At 48.5% G+C, this 21,391-nt stretch overlaps 1 protein-coding gene across 1 annotated transcript in view; it reads left to right on the top strand.

Moving 5' to 3' along the window:
- Window positions 1-9,765: 9,765 nt before the first annotated feature.
- Window positions 9,766-21,391, top strand: part of DKK3 (dickkopf WNT signaling pathway inhibitor 3) — a gene marked incomplete at both ends in the record, with an annotated part of 46,183 nt that continues 34,557 nt past the window's right edge. The window contains 3 exons of the mRNA XM_079707513.1: window positions 9,766-9,978; window positions 16,357-16,494; window positions 19,449-19,532. Coding sequence (XP_079563639.1) covers window positions 9,766-9,978; window positions 16,357-16,494; window positions 19,449-19,532 — 435 coding nt within the window. The remainder of the gene's footprint in view (window positions 9,979-16,356; window positions 16,495-19,448; window positions 19,533-21,391) is intronic.

Here is a 21,391-nt window from a genome sequence, read left to right as displayed (position 1 = left end):
GATAAAGTTTAAGAACACCAGCCAAAAAGATGATGGGTGCTAGCATATGCTGTCTGGCAGGCTTGCTCAGCCTCAGGGCCAGCGCGGTGAATTTCCAAAAGAGCACAATCAAACTGGCAAGGGGCTATTGTCTTGCAGAAATATTAAGCAAATAGACCCATTCCAAGTGTCTGCTTTAGATCAAGAAGGAACACAGAGACAGCGACAGAGGGATAACAATGAGAAGACAATTTTAGCAGTAGCTATCCAAATCGCTCCAATTTCCGTTGCTAACCGTGGGACTTTGGACAAGTCCCCCTTCATTTGACTCTTGCTCACATATCATCAGGGAGCTGGATGGAAATCATATTGCAGGAAGGGATGTGCCGACCGTGAGGGAGAAAAGAAAAAGAGTTTAAAATGTAAGAGCCTCAGCTGCAGGACCTAAGCGTGGATGGGAGCGTGTTCTGGGTACAGATCGTGTTTATTATGTGAACTTCTGACCCAGCCATGCTGGCGGCACTGTGCACTGAGGCAGACAAAAGGTTTGCCTGCGTAAACAGAGAAGAGCTGTCTGCACAAGACCCTCCATAACCCTTCGTGGTCTGAGCAAAATTTCCATGGACACTCCCCTCACCCAGCCTTCCCTAGAGCCCCAGCTGAGCGCACACAAAGGAAGCTCTGTTCCCTGCTCGCTTTGCAAGAGCTTTGTTGGCTGGTGATCATATCATAATAGCTCACATTCACTGATGCTTGCTAAGTGCCAGGCGCTTTGCTGAGTGCCTGTCAGGCTAACATCAGTCCCATGAGGTAGATGCAGTTCCTGTCCTCCTTTTAGAGATGAGGAAAGTGGGGCTCAGAGACGTGGAGAGACTTGTCCCAGTCACCTGTGGAGAGTAACGCAGAACTGGGGCTGTTCCTGGGCCCCTGCCCTTTACGATGACACAGCAATGCCTTCAAAAGAGAAAGTAGTTTAAAGATGAGAAAACGAGTTTAGAGAGAGAAATTAGATCATCCAAGATTATAAATCTAGAAGGTAGCAAAACCATGATTGGAACACAGTCCTTTTCCCCACATCATGATGCCCCGACTGCAGGCTTCTTTGTCTGATATTCCTGACCAAGGACAGAGTGTTTCCTGAGAGGTGCCCCCACCCCTGCAAGCTGCCTGAGCACACGCTGCAGAGCAGTTCACAGTCCAGATCCAGGAGTTCCACACACCTGCTTGAATCCCTGGCTCGGACCTTGGGCAAGTTACTTTATCTCTTTTTTTCCCCCATTTTCTTTTAATTTAGGTGTAATTTGCATACATTAACTTCAGAGCTTTTAGTGGACAGTTCTACCAGTTATGACAAATGCATAACGGCGTTGTGTGTCTACCACCGTTATCAAGGTATAGAATCCCCCAAAGGTCCCTGTGCCCCTTTACAGTCAACGCCTCCCCACATCCCAGCCTCTAGCAACCAACGATCTGTTTGTAGTTCCTATGGTTCTGCTTTCTTCTAGAATATCATATAAATGGAATCAGCGTGTAGCCATTTGAGTCTGGCTTCTTTCACTTGGTATAATGCATTCGAGATGCGTTTGTGTTGTGCATATAAGTAGTTCATTCCTTTTTACTGCTGACCAGCAGGGATATTAACGTAGCAAAACCCAACAGCGGCCAGCCCACTGGAAACACCCGGCTATGCCATTGAGCTCTTCACCTATTAAGTTTTGACTCATTATCTTCAAGATGGTACAACTATTTTGGAGACAGTGGTAGTGGAGGCAATTGGAAACCAGAACTGAATCACAGATGCACAAACACATCTCTTGGGGACTTCCCAGATTATCTTAGTGACAGCAGGTGTGGGCTAAGAGCCCTGTTGTTTTCGGCACTAATGTGCCCATAAGCTGGAGAATCCTGGGATATTCAGGTCATGGCAGTTAGGATCAGAGCCAGAACCCAAACTCAGGACTATCCAGCTCCAAGTCCAGCCTTCTTTCCACTCTCCAGCAGCTTCCCACCACATCCAGAGGGAAGCAAGTGCTACTGGCCATTGCCCAGGTCAGGGGAGAAGCTGATGGCATGAGAGGAGGGCTTTTGGGTGAGGCTTGATGAAAAGTGAATCCTCAGCAAGGACAGTTCTAGAATGTACCCTGAGGAGCCCTCTCTCATATGTCTGAATCAGCAGCTCTAAAGGGTACTCAGGCATCTGTATTGTTTAGTAAGCTTCCCAGCTGATTCTATTATGGAGCCAGCATTGAAAGTTGCTCCAGGGAAGAAATAAACACACCATTTTGACCTGAAGCAATGGAGAGAATTGGGTAGAAACACATTTCTAGATAGTCTTCCTCTAGGGTTGTCTAATAAGATCAATTCTTCTGTCTTCCTCTTTTGGTGCTGGCTCCACCAAAGTTCTCTTGCTCCCTAGTCATCACCCACTTCAGATACACATGTAAGAATATACAGAGCACATGAATCCACCTGCTAAACAGCAAAGCAAGACAGCCAGGCTCGGGGCTCACCCCTCCGGTGCTGCGTTCCAAGGGTGATGGCCAGGAATATGGTCCTCTGGGTCTCTTTTGTTCACCCACCCACAGAAACCTGGCAAATTAAATGTATGTTTTGGATATTCAGTGGCTGTTACTCATGGAAAATCTGAATCCATGTGAACACTCTCCAAGGCCAGATGGAGTTTCCATTCAGAAAAATCTTGGCACCAATTTCTTCAGAACAATGACAACTTCCAGGCAGGGGCTGGGAAGCCTCAATGTAACTGGTGGCTGGCACTGTGGGTCAGAGCGGCTAACAAAGGGGAGGAGGCCCCTGGCTGACATTTCCCTGTCCTGTTGGGCCTGGTGGCCCTCTATTTCTAATTCATGCCTCTCCTCTAATGCAAACCTTCCTTGATGAGGATTATTGCCTTGTTAAAATATAGGCAGCCCCACCCCAGACATTTAAGGCAGCTTGGTAGCCAGCCACAGAAAGTTGTGAAACCTAGCTGGAACAAAAAGGGAAGTATATGAGAAGAATCCCAAAACATCTCACAGAGTCTAAGGGCAGATGGGGCAGCTGCTGGCTTTCAAATTCATGAAAGACTAAAACCCAGAACCAGAATGACATCATGGGGTGAGGCAGCCCCTCTCTTCCCATCACCCTCTCTCTCAAGCTCATAGGATCTCATTTCTCTAAATGTGTCTCTCCCTCAATCTCTCTCTCTCTCTGACTTTCTCTGTGTTGGCTTTTGTCCTCAAGCAGCTGAACAATGGTGTCTGCAGCCTCAAAATCCAGGAAAGAATCTGATGGGTCAAGCTTCAGACAGGTATCCATCCTGGTCCAGTCAAAAGGGTGGGAGAGGTGGGTCATCCATGAAGACGCCACAGGATCTCCCACTTCCACAGAGATGATTGGATCAGCGATGAACAGCCCTATCCCACTATGGACGTTCTGAAAAGAATCAGCTTGTCTTTTCCTCTGTCTTACTGTCCTGGCCATTACCTGCTTACTTCTGTTTCTTTGTTCACTGTAGATTCCTGTGGGCAGGGAGCCCAGCCCCTATCAGTCCCACATTCATTCAGGATTTCCTTATTGAGTGTGACTCCCTGCAGACGATCAGCAGGACAGGACAGGAGATGGTTGCAGGGCCAGGCATCCTGGGCAATCTCACGGGGCCTGCATTCCAGCAGAGAAAACAGCTACTAAATACTAAATAGATATTAAATAGCCATGCAGATACATGATGTCTGAGCCAACTCTTCACATTTGTTTCCAAATTGTGTTCAGTGTAGTCTATCTGAGATGGAAGGGAAAGAAAAAAGAGAAATGTGTAATAAATCCTTCCTTGGTCTAATTAATTATTCTGAATAGTTAAACTTTAAAAAATCGGTACACAATAGTCGCCTATCCAGATTGAGTGCCTCTAAGTCGTGGGTGTCTGAGGTTTCCTTGCTTGCAAACTGTTCCCTGTCCTGGTGATGGCGGTGAGTTGGGGGATGGGTTGATGGTTAAGCCCCACCCACCGCCCGGGGTCCTTACCTGACTCCAGTTCTCCCACCCTTCCACCCACCCCAGGAGGAAAGCTCCCCACCATTGGAGCACACAGAAGCGCATTTTATGAAGAGAAAGACCCTCCATTTGGGTCTGGTGTGGACCTTCCACTCCTCCCTCTCACCTCATGGCAATGGGGGCCACTGCTGGGCCTTGGGGAAGAGAGCATTTCCGCCAAGAACAGATCTAAGAAAAGTGTGTTTGGCTCTTAGAGGTGTTTTGTTTTGGTTTGGTTTTTGGGGGGTGCAGGATAGGGGTTGGGAGGGGCTTGCCTTTTGCTTTTTTCTTTTGTTTCAATTTATTCACAAACTATTTCAAATATACAGAAAATAATACAACAGACACACCCACATGCCCACGTGTAGTTAATCAACTGCAGCATTAAACTGATGTGAATCTTTGGACACTTTTGCTTCAGAATTCCTCCACGCTGCTACATTCTCTTTCTTAAAGAAATAAAATGTTACAAATGTGACTGAAGACCTTCTCCATCTCTTCCCCCACTTTTTACCTCACAGGCAGCCTGCCTATTTCTGTAATTTTTTTAAATAAATTTATTTATTTTTGGCTGTGTTGGGTCTTCGTTTCTGTGCGAGGGCTTTCTCTAGTTGTGGCAAGCGGGGGCCACTCTTCATAGTGGTGCGCGGGCCTCTCACTGTCGCGGCCTCTCTTGTTGCGGAGCACAGGCTCCAGATGCACAGGCTCAGTAGTTGTGGCTCACGGGCCCAGTTGCTCTGAGGCATGTGGGATCTTCCCAGACCAGGGCTCGAACCCGTATCCCCTGCATTGGCAGGCAGATTCTCAACCACTGCACCACCAGGGAAGCCCTGTAATTTTTTTTTTTTTTTTTTTTACTATATTTGTAGCATCCATAAACAATAGATAGTTGTTTTGTGTTTTAAAAATAAGCACAAATAGCATTCTGTGCATCTCATTTTGCAAACTGCCACATTTGTCTTTTGAAATTTATCCACGTTGTTGCCTAGAAATAGTGGTCCATTCCTTTAACTGTTGTATTCTGTTGTTTGTAGAAACCTGTTCATCCATTCTTCTGCTGAAGACACTAAAAAGTGTTTTCAAGCACATGGCCATGAGCGTCTGTGGGGTGGACAGCTAGACCTGAAATTGCTGTGTGGGTGCTGACTTTGTAGGTAATTTCCAGCATGTGACAACCTCTCTGTTGCCACTTCCTCAATCCTGAAATGAGACTCCAGTAGATAAAATGTGAGGACTTAGAATTTTTAAATAATTCCAAGAAATGTTTCCAAGCACCCTAAAAGAAAATAACAATGTCTCTGATGGATATAGAGCTTAGACCAGTGATATAATGGAAATTGTGGCATTTTAGATAGTTCCTTACCCTAAAGATGATTGATCTGGACAGCCTTCGACAACTCTGCCTGCTCTGTGTGCCCCTAGGCCCGTCTGCTCACAATGACCATCCAGACTGCTACCCTTTCTCAAGTCAGGCCCCAAAAGCACAGGGCTCATCCACTCCTGCCCCTAAGCTTCTAGGAGCCCAGAACATGTGCGGTCTGGCTGGGGCCCATCTCTGCAGCTGCCTCAGTACTTTTCCTGCCTCAAGGTGGTGATGGGATGGTATGAAGCTGGGCAGGGGGAGCCCTTATATTTGAGGACTGTAGATTTTCTTACCTTTCCTGTCTCTTTTCCCTTTTATCTCTTTCTTTTTTACTAGTTTCACTTAATAATGGCACTATTGATACATTCCTACCTTTCAGAGTGCAAAATTTAGACCCCATAGGAGAAAACACATAGCCCTTCACCTGTCACTTGGGAGCAGCTCAAATTTTTCTTATTTTTTAAAGTTCATTCTGAAAGTCAAGAGCTCCAGACTGCAGGGCAAAAGATATAAGATAGAAGACAAGCCTTATTCAGGGAAATTCCCAGTCTCTTAAGCCAGCAATGGGGAGGAATGGAAGACCATGGTTTGTTCTATAAATCTGCACCACTGCAACTCTTTTCTTGGCCCCAAAGTGTGCCCTCTGGCTGGGGCCTCCATTCTGCTCTAGTTTCTTCCTAGTGTGTGTGTCTGGTGGGGAATCTGGAGATTCAGTTCCAGGCTCTTTGCACAGGATCGGCCACCCTCAGAAAGCTAATGAATAGCTGAGCCAGGCTGCAGAACAGGGGATGCTGGGGGGTCAGGGGGCTTTCCCTGGATTTTAGGAGGGCTTAACCCGGAGGCCCAGAAATTTAAGAGAACATGGCTAGAAGCCACATCTTGGTGATAAACAGTGATTTGAAGACGTCTGCAAAGAAAGGCAGTCATGAGAAGGAAAGCTAAGAGCACTGGTTTTAGAGTCAGCCACATGTGGAGTCTAGTTCCAGACCAACCATTCACTTGCTGTCTGGGCAGAGGGTATAACTTCTCTGAGTCTCCAGGCAACTCACTATAGATCTGGGGTGTGCACAGTGCCCGATGCCCAGAAGGCCCCCAATATCCTTTCTTCTCGACTGACACTCTGCTGTGGACTCAGCTGGATGGACATGACAAAGAGGCCATGCCCTGTAGGGGAGGAAAATTGTCTCCCCAACCCTCTTAGAGTCCCCGGCTGGGCCTAAGAATTAAACTGACATAAGACAGTAACAGAAGAAAAGCATCCACATTTTATTAAAATTTTACATGCACATGGGAGACTTCACAGGTAAATGAAGACCTGAGGAAGTGACCCAGAGCAGAAAGCTTATATACCTTTTAGACAAAGAAATGATAGATTTGTGAAGAAATGACAAGGCAAAGGGGGTTGGGCTAGGGACAGTGAACTGTGGGGAAGTGACTGGGAGTGGTATGGTGAAAAAACTAAGATAAGGGTTATTTTAGTAAGTGTGTGTTTGTACAGATCCGTTTTGGCATTGACTTCCTCTCTGGTGATAAGGATGTTCTCCTCCTGGTACAGGGAGGGCACCTCTCTCATGAAAAATTTTATGGCCTTTTTGTAGGGCAGGTCAGAGAGCCCTTCCTACATCTGCTGTTTCTCAAGTGCCTTCAGTTCAAAATAATCAATATGCCAAAGTGGCATATTTGGGGATGGCATGTCCTGAACTCCCTCCCCCAAACACATGTTTTCCAAGTGGTCACCTGCAGAAATTGCTCATCAGATGCTCCCAAGTCATCTCATACTTCCTGGCCAGGTTTATAGCAGAGGCGTTTGGCAGTGAAGGGTGAAGCCTCTGGAGCTAGATTCCTGGGTTCAAATCCCAGTTCAACCACTTACGAGCTATGTGGTCTTAGGAAAGTTTCCTTATTTGTGAGATGGGACTAAAAGTAGTAGTACCAACCTCAGAGGTTGTTTGAGAATTAAATGAGTTAATACTTATTCCTGGCACATTGTGAGTTCTCATAATGTTACTGCTATATTGATATATCACTAGCAATTGATATAATGACCAGCCCATCCATTTCTCAGGGACCAAGTGTGTCTTATAACTGAGGCCCTGGTGACACAACGGTGAGCAAGTCAGTCCCTGCCTCCTAGGAGTTTGAGGTCTCTGGGGGAAATGGGCCAGTGACTAGAGAGACCGTGGCAAGTCAGGGCTGCCATGGGGAAGCACATGGTGCTGGGGGGTCCTAGAGGAGAAATGGGATGGAGCAGGGACAGGTAACAAGAGACACTGAGTCATGAAAGATGGCGTGGAGTTAGCCTGGCCAAGGGGAGGAGGGAGGGCTGTCCAGACAGAAAGAGTAACAGGAAAAAATAGGAAGAGTTTTGACAAATAAAACACAGGTTTATTCAAAAATTATGTGAGTGCTCCCTGTTCTAGGTACTAGGGAGACTGCTGTGAATAGGCAAAGTTCTGCTCTCACTACGATAGCTGACATTTATACCCCACTTATTGCCTGCCCCACACCTACCTGCGTGCATTATACTTGTTATTACCTACGAGGTACCTTACTACTTGTCAACTGAATTAAAAACAGACAACACGAGAGCTGTGAGTTTCAGTTTTCTTTGGGGACTTAGTGAGGACTGTAGCCCGTGAGACAGCCTCTCAGAAAGCTCCGTGGAACTGTTCCAAAGAGGTAAGGGGGAAGGTCAGTATATCTGTGATTTTGGCAAAGGGGGTACATGCAACCAAGCACACATCTCGATAGAAAGTTGCTGCTGGTCATGAGGAACAGGTGTGTTAATGAACGGTTTTGGTGCTTTTCTAAGTATGGGATGATACAAGAGTTTGGGTTCATAACATTTTCTCCTGAAAAGATCTATCTGAAGGCCTGTTCTGCCAATTTCCCCAGAGCACAGAGTGCCTCATTCCTGATCTCCTGAACTCCTTTCAGGGGGTGTTGAAGGTCTGCGACTGCAGTGGCTACTGACTTCGTTCTTGTAGAACCAGATGGCGAGCAACGTTTTTTAGTTGTCCTCCTATAACCTCCATTTTACATTTGGGCTAAGTGGAGAGCAGACGAATCTGCTAACTTGGCCAGATCGGTAAACTCCTTAGGAGCAGAGCTGGGCTTGACACCAGGCAGTCTGGCTGCAGTGTCTGGTCTTAACCACTCTGCTATGCCGCCTTTAAGGAGCTTGCTGACATTCTCGGGACCTACTGCGGGAGCTAGGAGTGGGTTTTCTTGGCTGGAGTGCTGAAACAACCACAGCAGACAGATTAAGGCCAGCTTGTGATGGGCCTTGAATGCCAGGCTAAGGGGCTTGAATTTTATCTTGCCTGCTGGGTAGAGGATGGCTTGGAAAGGGCAAGGTGGGACCCAGAAAGCACACCTTCCCCTCGCCTCCCGTAAACTGTGGCAAGAATCTGGGCCAGAGATGACAATGGACTGGGATGCCGCGGAGCAACGGGATGAACAGAACAGCGACAGCTTCCGGTAGAGCCGGGCGCCGGCGGCAGAGGAGGCTAGCCTGGGGCGGGAGGTCGCCGGCGCCCGGGCCGGCCATTGGCGGCGGGCTGGGCCGCGGCCCCTCCCGCGGGGCGGGGCGGGCGGGGCGAGCGCTGCGGGCTCGCCAGGGTAGCAGCGCTGCAGCATCCCCACCGAGCTCCCCGCACCCGCGGCCCGCGCAGCGCGCCGCTCCCGCTCCGCAGCCCCGAGGCAGCCCCTGGCGAGGCCTGGCAGGTCCAGTTCGGAGCACAGCTCGGTCCAGTCGGGGTGGGTGAAGGGCGGCGGCGGGGAAGGGAGGTGGCTCATCTCGGTAGCTCCTGGGTGGGGGAGGGACTGGGCGCAGGACTTGGTTGCGACCCGGGCGATGGGGAGGGGGGCGGTGATGAGCTGTTCTCTGACCACCCAAGGTGGGGGCTCGGGTAGGGATGGGGTGGGAGTAGGGTCGCGGCACCAGAGCTGTGCACTGACCTGGTCGAGGAGGGAACAGGGCTCAAACCCGGGACCAAGCCGGGGTGGGGGGCCGGTGGGGAGGGCGGTGAGGGGAGAGGGTTGTAAGCTCGGGGGCGCCCGGGTTCTGTTGCTCGCGGGAGGGGGCTATCACTGGGGGCGGGGGCGGAGCACAGCCTGTGCCGGAGGATGCGCCAGGGGGTACGCAGGGGATTCGGGCGCGGGGCTGGAGCGGGTGGGGGTCTTCCCTGTGCGGAGTAGCTGCATCCGGAGGGGACTCGGCCTCCTCCCATCTGGGGGTGGGTGCGGGGAAGCGGGACGCCGGGGGCGGGCCCGGCTCGTAGTGCCAGAGGCGGCGGGGGCGGGCGGCGCGGGCCAGAGGGTGGTCGGCGCGCCTCTGACAGCGTTCTGGCACGCGCAGGCGGCGGCGCAGCGGCGGCGGGCGCTGAGCCGAGATGCGATGGCTGGGGGGCACCCTGCTGTGCCTACTGCTGGCGGCGGCGGTCCCCACGGCCCCCGCGCCAGCTGCGACAGTGACTCCGGCTTCGTTCGAGCCCGGCCCGGCTCTCAGCTACCCGCAGGAGGAGGCCACTCTCAACGAGATGTTCCGCGAGGTTGAGGAACTGATGGAGGACACGCAGCACAAACTGCGCAGCGCGGTGGAGGAGGTGGGTGCGCCCGAAGGGCCCGCGCTCCGCGGAAGCGCGAGGCTGGCGACAGCGGGGGCTGGGGAAGCAGTGCTACGAGCGCTGGCTAGGGTCCTCAGGTCCGCTAAAGGGCTGGGCAGGGCGGGCAGCAGATTCCAGAGTTATCTGAAGGCAGTGCGGGGTGATCCCAACTCCCGCCTCGTTCTGCCTTCCTGCCAAAAGCTCTGGATCTGAGTCTCTCCACCCAGAGACTCTGGCTGCACCTGCCCATGGGCAGCGGGGGTGCAGGCCGCCGGCCATCACCTTGCAGTTACCTTCAGGTGTGCAGTTGGCCTCATCCTGTCCTCAGCTGAGGCTTGCAAGGCCCCTGGTATTCCAGTGCTGTGGTTTTGCTGAGGAAGCTCCAGGCATCTCAAGTCCCAGCTTGTCTGTTGGGCTTTGAGCTTGTGCCATCTTCCCGAGAGACAGTTAGGGTGCCATGTGGGGACAAAGAGCCCTGAGCTTTGCTGGTAATCTGTCTGGGCTTCCCCAGTGCCATGTGGGGCAGAGAAGGAAACTGGGAGTCCTAAATCCCAGCAGTGTCAGTTGTCAGAGGGTGGTGGGTGAGAGGAGGAGAAGCCGTGTGAAGGGCAACCTCCCACCCCACCCCAAGAGTGCTTTGGAGTCAGTCCTGGGCTCAGGGCCCTCTTCTGCCATTCACTAGTAGGTGGCATTGGGCAGATCCCTTAACATCCTGTACCTCAGTGTCCCGTGAGAATTAAATCCACGCTATGTGTAGCACCTGGCGTATAATAGATGCGCAATATATAGCAGCTGTTAGTTATCAGATACCAGATACCTTGGGAAACTTCGCTTGGCTTCGTCCTTCCATTGCCTCCCAGGTCCAAACACTATGGATGGCATTCTCTATGGTGGGCATGCAAACATCGCCAGGGTTGCCTGGACAGGAGGTGCCGCTGGCCCACCTCTCCCAGCCAGGGGGCCCTGCTGCCTGGGGTGGGTGGGCATGGCCCCTCTTGGGCCTGCCTCTGCTGCAGCCTGTCTTTGGAGAGAAGCCAGCCATACAGTGAAGGAGTCAGTGAGAGACCAGATGCCTAGGCTGGAAGGTCAGGTGCCTCCACATCCCTGCTTCTCTGCACTGCATTTGGACAAAGTCTCCAAAGCTGGCTCTGGTCTACCAGGAGAGGTGGCTTTCTCCTCCCACCCCTGTGTGGTTTGGGTTAGTTCCCCTTCCCGCCCACAACAGTCAACCTGGTGGACCCTGGACATTGGTGAAGGGGACACTGGATTGGGAGGCGGTTGCATGGGCAGCTGTACCTGAACATCCAGATTCTAAAACCTGCGGACTTCCTGTTTCCTGAGAAAGCGAAAGAATCATGACATGGAACAGTGAAAGGGGCCGGGGCATCAGAGGCCCCAGTGTCTTTTCACGCTGCACCATCAAATTGAACTGAGCTCACGATCCTTCTGGTTCCAGAGCAGGTCATTTGCTTCCCTCCTGCCCATGGATTCCCATTGAGCCTGACCAGGTCACCTGCGTGTTTTCATTCATTGTGAACTTGCCCATGCAGCGTGGTCCTCTGCCGGCAGCCCCTGGTGAGGGGGGATGAGGGAGCGGCAGGGCCCCTTCAGTCTCTTCATTGATGAGAGCAGTTTGCGGCCAGCGGGACGTTGCGGTGGTGCTCACTCCGAGGGAGCTGGCCACGTTGCCTCTACCTGGGCCCCAGCCTTCCTCCTCCAGACATGGCTCTGCCTGACTTCTGCAGTTTGCCACCAGGGGAGACACGGGCTGGCACCTCCACCCCACTCAGTGGGAACCAACCTTCCTTCTGTCATCCCAGCTCTGCCACTTACGAGTGATGGGATCCAGGCTGTGAAATGGAGGAAATGTCCATTTCCCCTGGGGGTAATGGGGAGAAGTAAATGAGAGGATGTAAGTAAAGCAAGTTTTCTGGTCGTCTAAAATGGGTTAAGTAGGGACTTCCCTGGTAGTCTGGTGGTTAGGACTTGGTGCTTTCACTGCCGTGGCCCGTGGGCCCGTGGCCCCGGGTTCTATCCCTGGTCGAGGAACTAAGGTCCCGCGAGCTGTGCAGCACAGCCAAAAAGTAAATAAAATAAAATGAGGTTAAGTACAATTGATGCACTATAAGTTGCCCCCTCCTGTGGTTGTCAGGACTATGGGAAATTGTTGGTTCTCAATAAATAATGGCTCTCATTATCATATTAATAACACTAGAATGAATGATAACAAAAGAACCACCAGTGTCTGATATATGATAGATTCACAACAGATTATGGCTATTAGTATTAATTTTTTAAAAGAGACTGCCAGAAAGCCCCTTAAATCTCATAAACACAAGATAGTTGCTATTTACTTATTGTCCCAGGGAAGAGCCAAAAAGGACTGGAGGCCAGATGCATTGTTTACATAGTTGCATCATGAATCTGCTTTCAAGTAACTCCCCAACATTTAAAATATTCCAGCTGACTCAAGCTGCTGATTTCTCTTAAGGGAAAAAAGTTAACTCTGCTTGTAGGATCATTATTGAGGGGAAGCAAATCTTCCAATGGTTCAGTCTGTTCCTGTTTTCCTGTTTAATTATTCTGTATGTTACTGATAAAAGTATTGTGAGGATAAAACCATTCCCCGCCCCTCCATTGCCACATCGGTAACTGGCATATTTTAGAAAGTTCTTACCGCCTCACCTATTCCTAGGAAGAATCCCAATACCAAGCCTGAATTTCTCTCTCTAGTTTTGCTTACTCTGCTCCTTTAACAGACACACAGATTCAACCAATTGTAGGTGCCATTTTAAACAATATTCACATTCCTCCTCTGTGAAACCAGTCCTGTTGCTTCAGGCTTAAGTTTCTCTTGCTAGTGGCAGTAATAGTTGTGGTTGAAATTTCCACTGTAAACTGTACTTTTAGCTTGTGGTGCCATGAAAGAGCTTTAGCTCATTCTGTTGAAATAACCACTGGTTGAGGGAGAGAAGGTTTTATATAAAGACTATCTGTTCAGCCCAGAGCAAATTCTAAATTTGGTAACTTGTCAATTATTTGCAGGCCAAACTGGAGGATTACCATTCCTATAGAAATTTTAAAAGCATTAAAACATTCCATTCTCCTTCTGGATTTAGTCCCTTTAGCATCTCCAGACTCCTGTTCTTTCCCAGCTGTGTCTTTTCTATCACTAAACATCTCAGGATCTCCCACTTAAGTTTAAAAAGCCTTTTTCTTAGTCTTAAATCTCCTATCTTACCTTCACCCATTTCTACTCCATTTTATTAGCAAACCCTTGGAACACATGTTATTTACTACCTGCTCTTTCCACTCCTACCCAGACATCCCCCGGCAAACTAGCTTCTTCTAAAACTGCTTTCTTAGACGACTACATTATGCAAGTATTACACCTTTGCAGGGTGACAGATACTGTACCAGGCACTCAGATCTCATGATCCTTAATCGTTACATCTGCTCAACAAAGTAGAACCATCCCCATTTTACAAACAAGAAAGCTGAGGTTTAGAGATATTTGGTATCTTGCCCCAGGTCACGTGGCTGCTTTGTGGCCGAGCTGGGACTTGACCCTACCCCCCATTACCTGACTCCAGAACCCGGGCACTTTCTACTGTGCTGCCTTCTGACGATGCTGCAGGCATCTTCTTGCCTAATCTAATGACCAGCTCTCAGTGGCTTGGTCCTTCTAGATTTATTTGGAGCCTTTACCACCTAGAAGGCCCCTCCCCAGATAAAACTTCTGACTCTCAGCCTGCTTCTAGCTAGTCCCCTGACTCTGTTCTTTTTCTTCTTTGGACTCTGTATTATCTCCCAACTAGTCTTCAGAACTTGCTGCAGCTCCCCATTGCTTGGTGCAAAGGTTCTTACCTGAGGGCAAGTAGAGGGGAGGGAATATCTCAGAATCATCTGGGAAGCTCATTGATATGTGGGGTCCCCCCTCCAGAAATTCTAATTCGGCTGGTCTGGAAGGGATCCAGATATGTATATATTTTTTAAAAGTTTGGACATGACTCTGAGGTGCCTCTCGGTTGAGAACCAGGCTAACATTGTCTGCATTAGAACTGCCCCTGGACTCACCTGTCAATTTGTCTCTACTTCATTATCCATTATTTTATCCATTTAGGGTCCAGCATGGACCCTCTGCCCTAGCCCATGACACACCGTTCTCATCCAGGCTGCCGGTTTCACCTCCTCTTTATCCAAATCGTGTCTGTCCTGTGAGACCAACCCAATCATGCCACCTCTTCCACCTGGAAGCCTTTTTCTCTCTTCTTTGAACCCCTGACTTGCTTCTACAGACTGTCATAATCATCCTCAAACTGGCTTGTGTGGGGCTCTCCTATCTCCCCAGCAAAAGTATAAGCAGAATCATATACTAGGAAAGGCACATAATTTGGAGTCAGACTGACCCGAGTTCTAATCCGAGTTTTGCCACTTACTAAGAATGTGATAACCTTAGGCAGATTCCTTCCCTTTTGTCAACCTCATTCTTTTCATCTGCAAAATGAGGGTAATAACACTTCTTCTTAACGGTTGCTGTGAATGTTTAAGGAGATATGGAAGGGGCTGGTGCAATGGCTCAGACATAGCTGATGCCCAAGCATGGAGGTGATGATGATGATGACTGTGATGGTGATGACGGAGCCAGTGACCAGGTTTCAGACATGTGAGGAGTTGTCTCAGGGTCAAACACAATGGTTGCTGACCAAGTCCTTGGTTGGTTATCTGGTCCTTTATGCTGACCAGACTTTCTTCACACTTCTGGTGCAGTGTCTTTGTGCTACATTGAGTCATGGGAATTCTTTCCCCATGTATACCCAGCTCAGCAAATCTGGATGGGAGAGAAAGGAAAAGAGGGGGCCTCATGTAATATATAAGGGAATGGAGGACAGTGATTTTTAAAATAGAATCTTTTTGAGGATTCGTTTAAAGGAATAAAAATAGCCCAGAGTCAAAGATTGCACTGTTGGGGGCTTCCCTGGTGGCGCAGTGGTTGAGAGTCCGCCTGCCGATGCAGGGGACACGGGTTTGTGCCCCGGTCCGGGAAGATCCCACATGCTGCGGAGCGGCTGGACCTGTGAGCCATGGCCGCTGAGCCTGCGTGTCCGGAGCCTGTGCTCCGCAGCGGGAGAGGCCACAACAGTGAGAGGCCCGCGTACCGCAAAAAAAAAAGATTGCACTGTTGGAAAATTGCCAAGCACCAGCTACAACGTCTCTCTCTCTGTCTCTCATTTTAAATTCCTAGAGAGAGTGTCGGGTTGTCTCAATTAGTCGATGACATGACCTCTGTTTGAGTCCCATCAACTGTGACTGGTCACACTGTCACCTGCCCACTCATCAGGACTGGGGCTGGAATTGGGTACAGATTTAAATTGACTGACATGTCTGGTATAGATGTCATGGAAACTCATGATTTGTGGACAGTGGCCTGAGAAACGTGGCATCAGAAAAGGACACTTGTGCAAGAAGAGCCAGGAGCAGGGTGCACCCCGGGAGCTAGTCACCTGACCCTCTACAGGGGTCCCTCTTGTACTCAGGGAGTGGGTGGGGAAGAGACATAGCTGTGGCGGAAGTGGGGAAGGGGCTGTCCTAGGTTGGGTTCCCACCCCAACCTGGCCCTGCAACAAGGATTTGGGAGCAAATAATTCATTTGTGATGTGATCCCAGAAACACGAGGAGGAAGTGGGAAAGTGAGATGGAAAAGAAGAGAGGCAATAAAGGCTGTGCTGATGAACAGTTTACTGCCAGGGACAACTAGGGCTCAATCCCCCTGGGGTCCTTGGAGAGAGACCGTCCCATTGAGGGAAGAGGGCACTGGGGTACTTACCCCCGTAGCCTGTCCTTCACTGGCTAAGGGTTGTCCCTGGAGTGCTCACTCCCTAACACGTGGGGCCTGTGCAGAATGAGCACACTTCTGCAGCCAGAGAATTCTCTCGAAGAGAGACAGGGTGGTTGTTGGCCCATAAGGGAACAAATGCGGGTGACCTCCCGATCAGGCCACGGGGAGATGGGCGTGGCACCGAGAGCATCTATACAGGGGTCAAGACTGTTCAACAGAGGCATTCTCAAATCCCGACTCTGCCCTCCACTGAGAGTCTTGGGAAGTTATCTAGTCTTCCTGAGCCTTGGTTGCCCCACTTGTAAAGTGGAGCCATTAACACCCACCTCACAGGGAGGTTGTGAGATGTAAGGCAATGATATACATAGACGTTTATAACAACGTCTTGTTCTACTGGCTACTCAATCACTGGTACCTGCTATCATCAGCACCACTGTCATTGCAGAAGAGGAAAAGAGAAGTGGTTCTTTTTTTCTAATGGACTCTGATTTGTATCAAGAGAAAACAATATTGCTCATTCAATCCATTGATTTAATTAGATGGAGGCAGAAGAGGCTGCTGCTAAAACGTCATCAGAAGTGAACCTGGCACGCTTACCTCCCAGCTATCACAATGAGACCAACACGGAAACCAAGGTTGGAAATAACACCATCCACGTCCACCGAGAAATTCACAAGGTAAGGGCGGTCGTGGCCAGCACTTCCTCCTTTCCTCATCGCCCGGTCCCATCAGAGGACTAAGGTCTTGTTTACATGTTTGATATACAAGCCAAAAAATACAAATGAGGATAGTAAAATACATGTTAAAAACCAGAGGGAGTGAGGGAGCTATTTAAAGGGGGAAAGATATGTATCAAAAACATAAATTGCTTTTGTATTTAAGCAGTAAATTTAACTCTACTCTTGCCGCCAGTCCAATTGCAAAGGAATGTTCAGGGATTTTTATCGTTTGAGAAAGGGAAGCAAACAAGTGTTTAGAAAGATACTTTCCTAGTATCGAATTTGAGGAATTTATTTCACAGGTTTTTATCCGTGTTTCAGTAGTGAGTTGAAATAGAGTTCATGCTGTAGTGAATAGATCTTCGCCATTTCCTTAGGAGGAGCGCAGATGTGATATACTCAGCCTTCAGAAGAAAAAGCCTCTATTGCCAGGAGATGAAATAGTCTTTCGTTTGCTGGTTATCCATTCAGAATTCTACAGCAGAGTGTTTCCTAACCTACCACACATCTTAAGTGTCTCTTGGTCCAATATCTTGCACGAAGAGCAAGCAGGTTTGTTCTCAATCTGACTTGAGGAAGAAAATGTTGCAAACCTAGAGGAATGTGACATTAGCTTGCCCCTAGTGCGAGATGTCTCCCATATGAGTTTGGCGGGAGTTTGGGAGCAAACCACGTGGCCTGTGTTCTCTTGAGGAGAGTCTGGTGTGCAGATGTTCAGGGTCATTGTTAGAGGCTGTAGAGTTGACCTTCTGTTGTGGACATCAAGGAACTTGACCTCTGATCTCATCTCAGTGCCTACATGCAAGGCCATGAGGGCTCTCACAAAAGAGCCCTGCTTTTGTTCAAGTGCCCAGGTAATGGGTTGAAACAATAGCACTTCTGTGCTATAGAGGATAAAGGGGTCAATTTTCATGGGCCATTGCCTTGACTATAAAGTAGCCTCTGTGTGGCTCTTCTCCTGCTACATGCTGATAGCCCAGCTCCAGAGTGTACCCCCCCCATAACGAAATGAGCCACCTGCAAAACAGAATCCTTTCGCATTGCTCGTCTGAAGAATGTTTCCAAAAGGGATTGTTTTATTCTTGTCAAAACCATATTAAGTCATCCTTTCTGAGAACAATCAGCCAATAGTTTCAGCTGCTTCTTAAATTTTCTCCTTGTAGATATCAGAATACCCAGACGTGAGTCCTACCAGTAACTAGTGTGATTTTGAAAAACTTACTTCAATTTCATGACCCTCACTAACTGCGTTTAGCAAATAGGGATATCAACCTCTACATTACGGTATTATGGGGGTCCAACAACTTAAAGTATGTGAGAGTCATTGTAAACTATGAAGTGCTATCCAGCAGCAAATTCTTCTTCTTGTTGTTGTTCTTACGGTAAAGTTACGGTATCCGCACGGTGTAGTAGTTCTTGAGCGGGTTCCATGGAGCTCCTGTCCTGTGTGATGCTTTATAAAAGAAGGGCTCAATGGTGAAACATGTTTGGAAAACATTGTACATATTTCTCTTCCTAGAGATACAAAAAATGCACCTTAGTATACTAAAGGCTCTGAGAAGTCCTGCAACCTATACATATAGGACTGTACAGTTAAAAAATATATAACATTGGTTAATCCTGTAAAAATCTGGCATATAGGAAGAAGACATCATCTCTTTGCCGGAGAGAGGAATTATTTAGATAAAAATAAAGTATGTTGACGAAGACATGATCCTTATCTCCTCAGAACTGGAATTAGAACTAGAATTTGATCCACTGTTGCACATCAGCCTAAGAGTTTCCACTTTGTTTTGGCTGCAGACGCCTGTGACATTAGAGCTGGCAGGAACTTGAAAGATGACCTAGAAATGAGAAAACTGTGAATCAGAGAATAGAAATGATTAGTTCCAGGTTACATACTAGACGGTCATTGGTGTCTGAGGCAGGGCTCAAAGAACACAGGTCTCCTAGCTCCTGGGCTTCTTTCTGTCTTTTTATCACCAACACAGAGGTTTGACGTGGCCTTGGATGGGGTGGGAATAGCCTGGGTTCCATGTCAGGTTTCTAAGGCTCAGCTTTGAGGTGCCTGCTCCTGTTTACAGAAGGCAGACAATGGATAGAGGAATACAGGGCCAGGCCTCCCATAGTACTTAAGCACTTTTTTGATGAAACAAAACAGTTCCCCAGAATCAGGAAAGGGGCAGCTGTAGCTAAAACCTACTTCCTTCAATTACACAGACCTGTAGTTGAAAAGAAAGCTGACACTGAGTTTCAAGTAAATGAGCCCCAAGAATGATAAAAATAGCTAGCGCTGAATATTTGCGAGGTGACGGGCTGTGTGCTGTGTGCTTTACACAGACCTCCTCGGCCCTCCTCCTAGCAGCCCCATGCTGTAGGCTCTGTTACATCTCTTATCGCTGCACCATCTGACGCTGCTGGTGGAGCTCAGAAAGAAAGGGGGACAGGACTCCCCTGGTGGTCCAGTGGTAAAGAATCTGCCTTCCAATGCAGGGGATGCGGGTTCAATCCCTGATTGGGGAACTAAGATCCCACATGCTGCGGGGCAACTAAGCCCGCGTGCTACAACTACTGAGCTTGCGCGCCTCAATGAGAGAGCCTGTGTGCTGCAAACTACAGAGCCCACACGTGCCACAGCTAGAGAGAAAACCCACACGCCACAACTAGAGAGAAGCCCGTGTGCCGCAACGAAAGATCCCACATGCTGCAACTAAGACCCGAGGCAGCCAAAAAAATAAAGAAAATTTAAAAAAGTAAAATGCATTTAAGAAGAGGGGAGGGAGTGGGCATTCTGTCTACTTTGACAGGTGCTTCTGCTTCAGAAAATAGAAAACAGTAAAACAAAAAAACAACCTGTGGGATTTGTCCAGAATTCCTCTTATTTCACATTCACTGTACTTGTTCTCCTATAGATCACCAACAACCAGACTGGACAGATGGTCTTTTCAGAGACGGTCATTACGTCAATGGGCGATGAAGAAGGCAAAAGGAGCCACGTGAGTGGTCATCTTCCCCGTGCTCGCACCCGAGGCACACACTCCTTTGCTGAGCCTGCCAAAGCTGACCCGGACTTCAGAGTGGGTGCGGGAGGGAGCTGGCAGCCCTGCACCTCTCCTGTTTCGTTTCTGCCAAGATTCCCCAATGCCTACATTTCTGGCCAGACAGCAGCAGTCTGGTAACAGGCTCTGCCTCCATAGGCACTTTGCCTCAGAAATGGCAGGACACATTCAATTCAGTTGTCATTTGCATGGCTGAGGCTCAGCCTTGGAAGGGGAACACTGAAGTATTGGGTGCATTGGTCAGGGTCCCTGGTAACAAGACCTGGTGCATCCGACCTGAAAATACCCTAGAACCTCTGGCATGACCCACGTCATTTACAATCCCAGCCCTGGTCTGGCAGTTTGAGAGCAAGAAAACCTTAAGTGGAAACCAGTGGCTCATTGGAAAGGTGTCCTTCTGCTCCAGGCTTCATGCTGGGCCCCTTGTGATTGCACCCGCTACTCAGTGGCCTGTTGCTCAGTCCAAAGGTGGGCTGCTTCTTAGAGAATTATAGATTCTGAACATTGAGAGAGACATCATTTCACAGAAGAAAGGCCTGGCATAGGTTGGGGGATGACCCAGGCCGAGTCACTGGTGTCCAGACTCCCAGATGAGAGGTGACTCAGCTGCACCCTATCTTCGCAAAGAGGTGCTGGTTTCAGATGCAGAGGCCCGGTGAGGAGTGGACAAGGCAACTGCCATGTGACATGGTGCATTGTAAAAAGTGCCTGCTCTATGGGGCCTGCGGGGACCAGCCTCTCTGTGCCCAGGCGCCTTATGCAAACTTCCCGCTGCACGTTCTTCTTCTCTGAGGTGTAGAATGCATCCCCAGCCTTCTGAGGGGATCCAGGATATTCCCTCACCCCTTGTGGCCTTATCACAGGAAAAGAAGCAGTGTACCCATAATTGTTAGGTGGTGTTGCTGTGGTTGGTAGTCGATGGGTCCTTTTTTTTTTTAATATTTATTTACTCATTTATTTTTATTGAAGTATAATTGATTTACAATGTTGTGTTAGTTTCTGTTGTACAGCAACGTGATTCAGTTGTATGTATATATATATATATTCTTTTTCATATTCTTTTCATTATGGTTTATTACAGGATATTGAATGTAGTTCCCTGTGCTATATAGTAGGACCTTGTTGTTTATCTATTTTATATATATTGGTTTGTATCTGCTAACCCCACACTCCTAATTTATTCCTCTCCCAACCCTTCTCCCCCTTGGTAACCATAAGTTTACTTTCCATGTCTGTGAGCGTGTTTCGTAAATAGGTTCGTTTGCATCATATTTTAGATTCCACATGTAAGTGATATCATATGGTATTTGTCTTTCTCTTTCTGACTTACTTCACTTAGTGTGATAATCTCTAGTTGCATCTATGTTGCTGCAAATGGCATTATTTAATTCTTTTTTATGGCTGAGTAGTGTTCCGTTACGTATACGTACCACACCTTCGTTATCCATTCATCTGTCGATGGACATTTAGATTGCTTCCATGTCTTGGTTATTGTAAATAATGCTGCTATGAACATTGAGGTGCATGCATCTTTTTGAATTTTAGTTTTCTCCAGGTATTTGCCCAGGAGTGGGATTGCTGGGTCATATGGTAGTTCTATTTTTAGTTTTTTAAGGAACCTCCATACTGTTCTCCATAGTGGCTGTACCAATTTACATTCCCACCAACAGTGTAAGAAGGTCCCCTTTTCTCCACACCCTCTCCAGCATTTGTTATTTGTAGACTTTTTAATGATGGCCGTCCTGACTGGTGTGAGGTGGTACCTCATTGTAGTTTTGATTTGCATTTCTCTAATA

This window comes from Hyperoodon ampullatus (genome assembly GCF_949752795.1).
Source record: "Hyperoodon ampullatus genome assembly, chromosome: 7".
In the NCBI taxonomy this organism is placed as follows: Eukaryota; Metazoa; Chordata; class Mammalia; order Artiodactyla; family Ziphiidae; genus Hyperoodon; species Hyperoodon ampullatus.
This window is presented reverse-complemented; position numbering and strand designations above follow the sequence as displayed.